This window comes from Ruditapes philippinarum, unplaced genomic scaffold (assembly GCF_026571515.1).
Source record: "Ruditapes philippinarum isolate M1 unplaced genomic scaffold, ASM2657151v2 ctg19689_1_1_1_1, whole genome shotgun sequence".
NCBI classification, from domain to species: domain Eukaryota; kingdom Metazoa; phylum Mollusca; class Bivalvia; order Venerida; family Veneridae; genus Ruditapes; species Ruditapes philippinarum.
In genome coordinates, this window is record NW_026857594.1 from 1 (window position 1) to 9,625 (window position 9,625).

General features: G+C 33.4%; 1 protein-coding gene across 1 annotated transcript; it reads left to right on the plus strand.

Moving 5' to 3' along the window:
* The first annotated feature begins 3,386 nt into the window (after positions 1-3,386).
* Positions 3,387-8,523, plus strand: LOC132750261 (mitochondrial intermediate peptidase-like). Its single transcript, XM_060740204.1, has 3 exons — positions 3,387-3,435; positions 5,665-5,728; positions 7,447-8,523. Exons 1-3 carry the CDS (start codon positions 3,398-3,400, stop codon positions 7,666-7,668), a joined length of 324 nt encoding a protein of 107 aa, XP_060596187.1. The 5' UTR covers positions 3,387-3,397; the 3' UTR covers positions 7,669-8,523.
* The last annotated feature ends 1,102 nt before the right edge of the window (positions 8,524-9,625 follow it).

Genomic DNA, 9,625 nt, shown 5'->3' on the forward strand with positions numbered 1-9,625 from the left:
CAAGTTTTTGACCTTTGTGAAAGCTTGATATTAATTACAAAAAAGTGCGTTCAATAGAGTACTCCTTTTCTCTTGTTTTCATTTGTTAGGTATGGGAAAATACGTCATGTATTTATGTGACATCATGTTGTGACGAAGAGGTACCCTAAAGGGAATCTTATTTCGACGTTTAATTTGAAACAGCAATGATTTTTTTTAAATTGTCTAAACTTGGCAAGGGAAGGGTAATAAAATTATTATTTTGGTTTTGGAGTGATATATGTGGATATATTACCTGCCAAGATAAAATATCACCCACGCCTAATGGCTCGGGTGATATAAAATCTTAACAGGTAATATATCCACATAGATCACTCCAAAACCAAAATAATATATTAAGTTTCTTTTTAGACTGAAAAAATGATATAACATCATTTATATGGTTACAGTGTTAATATTGTGTTTCTTTTAGACTGAAAAAATGATATAACATCATTTATATGGTTACAGTGTTGTTTTTATGTTTATTTTTAGACTCAACACAAATATCTCTATGTATAGAACATTAAAGTCTGTGGTAGAACATGGAGATGTCCAGGAACTAAGTGAGGTTGACAAGAGAGTATCCAAATTGTTCCTGTTTGATTTTGAACAAAGTGGTATACATTTAGAGGAAGGCCAGGTATTAAGTTACATGAAAAATACATGAAAATTACTGGATCAAGCTATAAATGTGCTGTCTGTATTTATAAAAAAAATTGTTTTAATTTGACAAAATAATAATGCAAAAATACCTGCAAGGTATTTAATATTTCCTTAAATCTGGAGACATTTGAGAGTTCACCATAAGATTATGGAAACATGTAATTTAACTATTTATTGATTTATAAAAATATTTCATTACTTATTGCTTTAAAATATTTAGCATAAATCTTTAAGTTATGTTTAAGTTTATACAGAATATGTTTAATTGTGTTGGAAGCTATAAGCTTATAGAAATAATTATAATATATACTTTAGAAATAATTATAATATATACTACTCAACTTTTGTTAAGCACCATATTTATGAATGTGAATATTTTTTGGGATAATTTTATTGACACTGTGCGAAAGATTTAAAGTGTTGATTTACTGTTTTATCAATTCAGCTGAAGGTTGAATTTTACCCTATAAATGAGTTTTACACTGATTTTGGGCTACAGAAGAAGATGACCTTCCTCTTTGAAGATTTCAGAATATGCAGCGTGTTTTTCAATTTTGTTAAATTTTTTTGTTTGTTCACAGTTTTAGATTTAGTACTGTATGTGTGACCCGTGTCTATCAATGACAGCTAGGCATCACCTACTCATACTCCCTCTTAGGTTTCTAATCATTCTTATGGGTATGACTGCCCATTCTTGGACCAACATGACTCCAAGCTCCTGGATGGTTCTTGGTTGCAGCTGACGAGCTGAAATTCTAACATGCAGTTCATTCCACAAGTATTCTATTGGATTTATGTCAGTTGAGCGAGCTGGCCAGTCAGTCCCTGCGCTCAATAGACTCCCTCTCCAGGTAGTTTCTGGACCACCCTGGCCCTCATGGGGGCAAGCTTTATAGTTCATTAGAATGAACTGATCACCGACTGCTCCAGCATACAACCTTACCTGGTTGTCTAAAATGTTGTCTATGTATGGCTAACCTGTCCATGTGCCTCTAGTTTGCACAACCAGGTCAGTTCGTTCATCCAAGCTAATGGCTTCCAACACCATAAATGACCCACCTCCGTTTTGGTCATACTCGGCAATAAATGCAGCCTGAAACCATTCACCTTGTCTTCTCCCAGACTGTAGCACACCTATCTGTGAAGTAAGGGCTGGGGGCGAGTATCCGAGTACTCGGATAATCACGAATCAAAGTGAAAAATCGAGTTTGAATATTCGTAAGCCCAGAGATCGTGTATCGCGATCTAATTTTTTATTATACATTCACTGTTTCTCACTCTTAAAATCTGAGTATAAATTATATGAAGTTTACCTAAAATACAATTTGCCGGTTAAAGATCATGTACCATGATGCTGAGCTAGGAAAAGTAATTGGTTTCAAAAACAAAACAAAAATACTCATCCAAAGAATAAAAAAACATAAATCTATTTTATATATATATATATTTATTAATAAAACATGTTTTTATAACTAATGTAGATCTACATGTTTTTATGGATGTCTTGATAACAAAAGATTTGTGGTTCGATTTGTGAATTGAAGTGCTGAATCGTGGTTTGGATCGGATCGGCACTTATCCGACGATCCACACCCCTACTGTGAAGTCCTAGGCAGAACCTGGACTCATCAGTGAACAGAACGTGTCTTCCAGTGTTTTGCCATGGTCTTTGGTGTATGCCCCATGGTCCATTCCAAATGGGCCTGGGGATGTTGATGCTACAAGGGGATACGTATGCAAGGTCTTCTCGACTGCAAATTACCTTTGTGCAGCCTTGTAAGTACCTCTGTGTGGAAACACAGACCCCAGCAGTATTAGCAGGTCATTTCAAAGAGAAGTTGCTGTCGAAAAACCTATCACAATGTGCCTGAATGGCCAAAAATGGATCCTGAGCTGGTGTTGTGACTCTTTGTGGACCTCCAGCATGCCTCCTGGCGGGTGTACCATATAGCCAGTATCTCTCAGGCTCTGGTGATGACAATATGGTGCTACACCATGTGCCGCACAAACCTGGCGAAAGGTTGCCCCCTGCTGCACAATCCCTACAGTTCTCCATAACTTTGCTTCTCTCAAATGCCGCCTAATGTTAGCATTCGTCATATTGAAGTGACAGATGTAAGAAATGTAAGTCACTGAATGACAATATGCCGGTAATGTCGCCGTATAACAAAAGACATGTGATGTACCATCCATCAAAACATGAACATTTTGGAATGCATGCTTTCTATGCTACCTAGACATGTTGTTATGGATAAGTCAAACAGATTTATGTCAAAGGACTATTTCAAAACATTGCTGAATCAGAAGTTTCAAAAATTGGAAAGAAATCTGTTTTATACTTGTGATAATATATAAATTAACTTACGATGCTTAGCAAAAGTTGATTAGCATATATAAGCAATAGGTGTGAAATTTCTTGCTCATGGCAACAAAGGCTTGCCCCTGACGGGATCTGAAACCCTCAGCAAGCAACGATTTGACGTCGAGTCTGACATGTTTACCACTCAACCATGCTTCAGTATTATGATTTGTGTGATAGAGCAGGCGTATTAATTCAACATTAATTTAATTTATAACTTGTTCTCTTTAAGTATGTATTTCATGAAATACCTCTTTTTTTTCAGCGGAAGAAATTTGTTCAAGTGAATAATTTATTACTGAGGATACATGTAATAACTTTATGCATGTAAAGTCCAAACAACCTACCCCAAAGATGGACTTCAAAAACCTGGAGCCTGAGCTCTTAAAAGGGTTTTGTACATTTGACTGATATGACTTTTTTAAAGCATTTTTAGCTCGACTTTTCTATGAAAGGGGAGCTATCCTTCTCGCCCCGGCGTCGGCGTTAGCGTCGGCGTTGGCGTCACACCTTGGTTAAGTTTTTCGTACCACCCCACTTTATTTCAGAAGTATTACAAGTATGGCTTTGAAACTTACCATACTTGTTCACCATCATAACCTCCATCTACAGACAAGAGTACATAAACTCTGTCAAGGTTTTTGACAGAAATTATGGCCCTTTTTTGACTTAAGAAGTGTATTGAGCTTGGTTAAGTTTTTTGTACCACCTTCACTTTATTTCAAAACCATTGGAGGTATTGCTTTGAAACTGACCATATTGTTTACCATCACGACCTTCATCAACAGACAAGAGGACATAACTCTGTCAAGGTTTTTGACAGAATTATGCCCCTTTTTGACTTAGAAAATACATTGAATATGGTAAAATCCACTTATTGCCTTAACCCTTTGAGATATTGCTTTGAAACTTTTAATGCTATTTCACATCATTACCCCCATCTGTACGCAAGAGAAGGTAACTCTGTCAAGGATTTGTTTTAAAAATTAAGGCCTTTTATTGACTTAGAATCTTGGTTAAGTTTTTAGTACCAGTCCACTTTTGACTGAACTGTTTGAGATATTAATTTGAAAGTTGGAATACTTGTTTACAATCATGATTCCCAAACATGTCCAGGAGAAGGTAATTCTGTCAAAGATTTTATTTGAATTATGGCCCTTAACTGTCAATGTTTTGTATTATAGGCAAGCACTAAAAACTTAAAAATCTAAAAAAATTCATTCCTATCCACTTGTTCACTTTACCATAAATTATGTCATATAAACATTGCTGTAATATTCAAGGGTATCAAACAACTAGTTCACTTTAAAAATACAGAGATTCTTGTATTGCCTTTTACTGCAAAAACTTTTTTTATTGGCAAGCAATAAAAAAGTCGAGCGCGCTGTCTTACGGACAGCTCTTGTTTGAATATCTATCTCTCGGGTAACTGTTAAGTGGAAACTCGGCATAGCCTTGTTTCCGCTCTAAACAGTTATCCTTGGGCTAGATTTTCCGGTCTGTACTGACAGGCAATGTAAGATCCTAATAATTTTGGTTGGGTTAGTAAATTAATCTAAAGTTATCATGCTTGTCAAGAATTATTGACACATCAAGGGAGTGCAATGTGAGTAAGAATTCATGTATACAATTTAGGTGTTGCCTCCCTTTGTATAAAATTTATGCTCCGAACTCTTTGGGGATGTCACTGTTTACAGACTGGTTTGACAAAGTTACTTTTAGCTAACTTTCCCCTGACCACTGAGGGTTTGAATCTTTCCAGAGACATTTAGTATTTCATGTGAAAAAAGTTTAAAGGTGATTAATTCTAGGTTTTTACATTTCCTCAATATCTCTAAAACCATTTTGTAACTGTGTTAAATTTGCATTTTTAAGCATCTATCTGGGGGATTTTTCAATATTTATACATTATTATGCTCCTGGCAAACAAAAGGGGAATTAGGGACAGCTTGTCAGTTCGTTGGTTGGCCAGTCCTGTCCCTTTCATGTGAAATCTTATGAATGGCTACTTTCTGCCTGTCTTATAGATCTTGGATAGATTTAATTTATTTTTAAACTTAATTAATATAACCGCTACACTTTTTAGGCTCATCTGAGCACAAAATACTTATAGATACCTTCAGGTGTACTCCACCCAATTTATCAAGTGTAATACACAATTAGGTCACAAATCTAAAAAATGTACTGGGGGCAAAGAAGACTTTAATAATCTTCTTGAAAAAACTACAATTCTCAAAGCTAAGATTTTGACATATATCATCATTAGTTTGATAAACAAATGGCTCTTGGGTCAAAAAATTGCCCTGACTTGAGTAAACATTTTTTACATTTACTTGTATGGGAAACTAGATTTAAAACTCTTCAGCTTAGAAAATATATAAGCTATACAATGATGAAGATATGATAAAATCAATGTTTTTTTTAATCCGACTTGAAAATAATTATCAAAAATCACATGTCATTAAAGATAGATCAGATACCATGTAAAGTACAATGTATTTAATATTTCTTCAATAAGTGGTATACTCATTTTGAAGGCAAATAGATACCATAGTTACACACATGACACATATATACTTGTCTTGTAGTTGAAAATGATCTAAGTACAATCTTTATTACAGTCTTCATGTGGAAGGTGATACTACATTTGTGAACAGTTTGCAGTCAGAGCATTTCGGTGAGCCAGTAAGTCTTCCCGTTGCTTTTTCTGCTTTTATAAATATATATTATGTTATCTGATTGTATGAAAATATCTTCAGTTGCTTGTATGAATATATTGAATTGCCAGCTTGTATGAATGTATGATTTTCCACAGTCACCTTGTATGAGTATATCATTGTTTGCCTGCAGGAATATGTTGACAGTCTTATTTTTCACTTACAAAATACAACGTAGTTTCATGCAATGTTCATAGGCCAAACAATGAATAGTTTGTGTGTATGAATTTTCATGCTCGTGTAGAAAACAGAATGTTTGTACATTAATGAATAAACATGAGAAAAGATGTGAAATAATATGATTACCTTTAATTTCATTGACCATATCAGAATCATTGTGCAATAAAGTTGGATGGGGTTGGTTAATGCAGATTTAATTTTCTAATTACTGGTGTATAAAGGAATTACCTTTTGTATAATAAATTGATTGGATTGCAAAATAAATGAATGACAGGTCTAAGTGGCCGTCTAAAGTATGTTGACACCACTTGGACTTGTGAAAAACATAATCATCACAGGTCATAAATTACTAACACATTATGCATCAGGTTATATCCTTTTGTTCACAGGGATTAATTTAGTTTTTATTACCCTTAAATAACCATGAGATAATTGTATTATTTTGCAGTGAGAAAGACACACAAAAAAAATCTTTAAATTTATCATTTAATGGTCTGGTATTGCAAGTCAAATAGTTGATTGGCATAAACATTTTACACATTCATGGCCAAGTTTTATGCTTGGCTGTTTATAATTTAACATAAACATTGTATATTCAAGTACATTCATTAATTTTGTAAATAAATACAACTCTGCCTTGCTAAATTTTTGGAGTTATTGCCCCTTTGTTCATTTTAACACTTTGTCCGGGACACAACTAAGAAACTATTGAAAACAGAAAAACATGCCTATTCTTGTCCAGAGACCTTTTGATGTTTGCAAATGCATTATTGATTGATAGTGTACTTTGGAAATAAAAAATTCTGTTTACGTCAATATATGTTACATAACTTGTGACTTTTTCATCTTTAACGCATTGATCTGCAAAATAACTTTTTTTATATTGATATATAAAACATGTTGTTGAAGATACTTTGGAAATAGCAACAACAAAAACTTTAAATATAGGTACATTTTCTAAAGCAACTATGTAAAGGAAAATTTTTGTAAGGAAACATGAATGTTAAATGTAATAATTTTTTGATGGCAGGTTGAAAAGAAAATTGTATGCAAATAGACAAAGACATTTTTACACAAATAGAAATATGTATTGAATACAAATAGACTTGCACATTTGAAATATAGATATAAATATTTGTTTATGAATAGACATAAACATTTTTATACAAATATACATTTTCATTTGAATACAACTAGGCATACAAATAGACATAGATATTTGTATACAATGTACACATAAACATTAACATTTGAATGCAAAAAGACAGATACATTTTTTATACAAATAGACATGTATTTTTTTTGTACAAATAGACATAATATCTTTCAAATAGACATCGAAATTTGTATACACTTTAACATTTGAATGCAAAAAGACATTAACATTTGAATACAAATTGACATAACATTTGCAAACAATTAAATAGACATGGATATTTGTATTATCATTTGCATGCAAAAGACACAAACATTTCGATACAAATAGACATGAATATATAATTTCAGATTAGAGAATTGTCATATAGGATATACTTGTACCCGAATGAAAGAACAGAGTTGTTGCTTAGTAACATGTTAGAAGGTCGACAGATCATTGCCAGTATGACAGGGTTTAAAACATTTGCAGAGAGAGCTCTGAAAGGAACACTCGCTGAAAGTCCTGGTACTTTGTTACATTTGTACATGGATATTATAGAAAAATCAAACTCAATGATTTGGAGCTATTAACTTTCCCATCTTTGAATCAGAAACAGTCTGTTGTTAAAGATATGTTTATACTCAAATTTGATTTTTGGATTACTTTTTAACTGTGAAGTCATTCCTTAAGCTGCATGCCTCCAGATAAGTAAAAAAAAAAAATCAAGAAAATCAACTTTAAAAAAATGAAGATTTTAAGAAAAGTTGAAATATTCACAATTTATGTAAATAATTATCTATATTTTATATGCAGTGAATGACTGATTTTGAGGTACATGTATTTTTTAACATATTTCTACTGCTAGACTAAAGCAGTAATGGCTATTTTTGCACACTATTAGTTTGACCTGTAGGTAATTTACTCGAATTGAAACACATTCGCTGGACGAATCCCGGACAATCCCTCTCCCGGACGATTCCCCTTCCATATTATTTTCACAACCCGGACATTTCCCCTCCCGTTATTTTAATAGGGCGGACTTTTCCCCTCCCGTTAATTTAGCAGAGCGGACAATTCCCCTCCCATTTTTTTAGCAGAGCGGACAATTCCCCTCCCGTTTTTTCACATTGTTTATAAAAAAAATCTATAACCATTCTTATTAAAGATGACAGTTTTTACTCTTAACAATAAACTGTTAAAGATCGGAACTTTTAACAATCATTATTTCACTAAAGTGACATTATACCGCCTTTAATCATTGCTGCCGTTGCTTAAGATAAACAAACTGTCAATAAAGAATCTTTAATCATAGCCGCCCTTAATTAAATGTGTCCTTGATTGCAAAACCAATTAAAAATGAAGGAGAATATTCCTACAAATGTGTTCAATCATATATAAAATCAAAATGATCACTGATACTTTGTGTTAGGACTTCATGTACTGATTCAATACTGGCATGCGAGCAGTTCCCGTACAGAAGCAGTACCCGTATTTTTCATTTAAACGCTTGATTTTTACTTGCATTCTTCAAAAATTAATTTCAAATCAAGCAGATAAATAAACGAGACAAAATCTAAGTGTCAGTTCGGCAGTACGTATATAAAGTCTCATTTTAAATCACTTTCACCTGTGCGTCGTCAAAACGTGACCTTGTTTTCTCTGGGGGATTCCGTCCTTGTGAGCATGCGCAAAAATACTTACACGTGAGGCTTCTTACAGGGTTTTCCACTAATAACACCTGTTTACAAATAAGTAGGCAATGTGATGTAAACTTGTTTAATTATCAGAATGTTGACCAATATTACTATATATAATAATTTTATGGCTTTGATGCGTAAAATATCATGCATACAAGCATGCTATTGCATGTGAATGCGTTGGGGTAACGGTACCGGGTAATTGATACCCGCGTTTAGTCTACGCTCTATTTCCAGAATTACATCTATTTATCTCTTAGATAATGGTCTGTTCAACAATTGTAAATGAAAAATAGGTCCGATATAATAAAATTGTATAATTATAATGGGTTAGATTTTATGTACGGGAACTACTTCTCTTCATACAAAATAATGGATAATTTCGGTACCCCATATGAGGCCTCATAAGTAAGGGTTATACTATGTTTAGAACATGATGGAATTTCCATGATTTGTGTGACGAGCTGAATATTGATGTGTAACATTTAAATTTTGGTGAGTGAGCGTAATAAAAAATAATGTTTAAGTAACTATGATTTTTGTACGGGAACTGCTCGCATGCCAGTATGGTGAATATGATTTTCTAATCATAATGACGATGATGACAGTTCAATTTACTATAACATGTGCATAATATATTCTTTGCAAGAATCTACAGCTTAATTGCTTTTTTGTTCTTATCAATTGTTCTTTTATTGTTTTGCCGCTGCAAAAATGTATATACCTTTCAAATAAACAATATTATATAATATATATATTCAACAGCCACGGGAGGGAAATTGTCCGCTCTGACAACAGCGGGAGGGGAATTGTCCAGGTTGTTAAAAGAACGGGAGGGGAATTGTCCGGG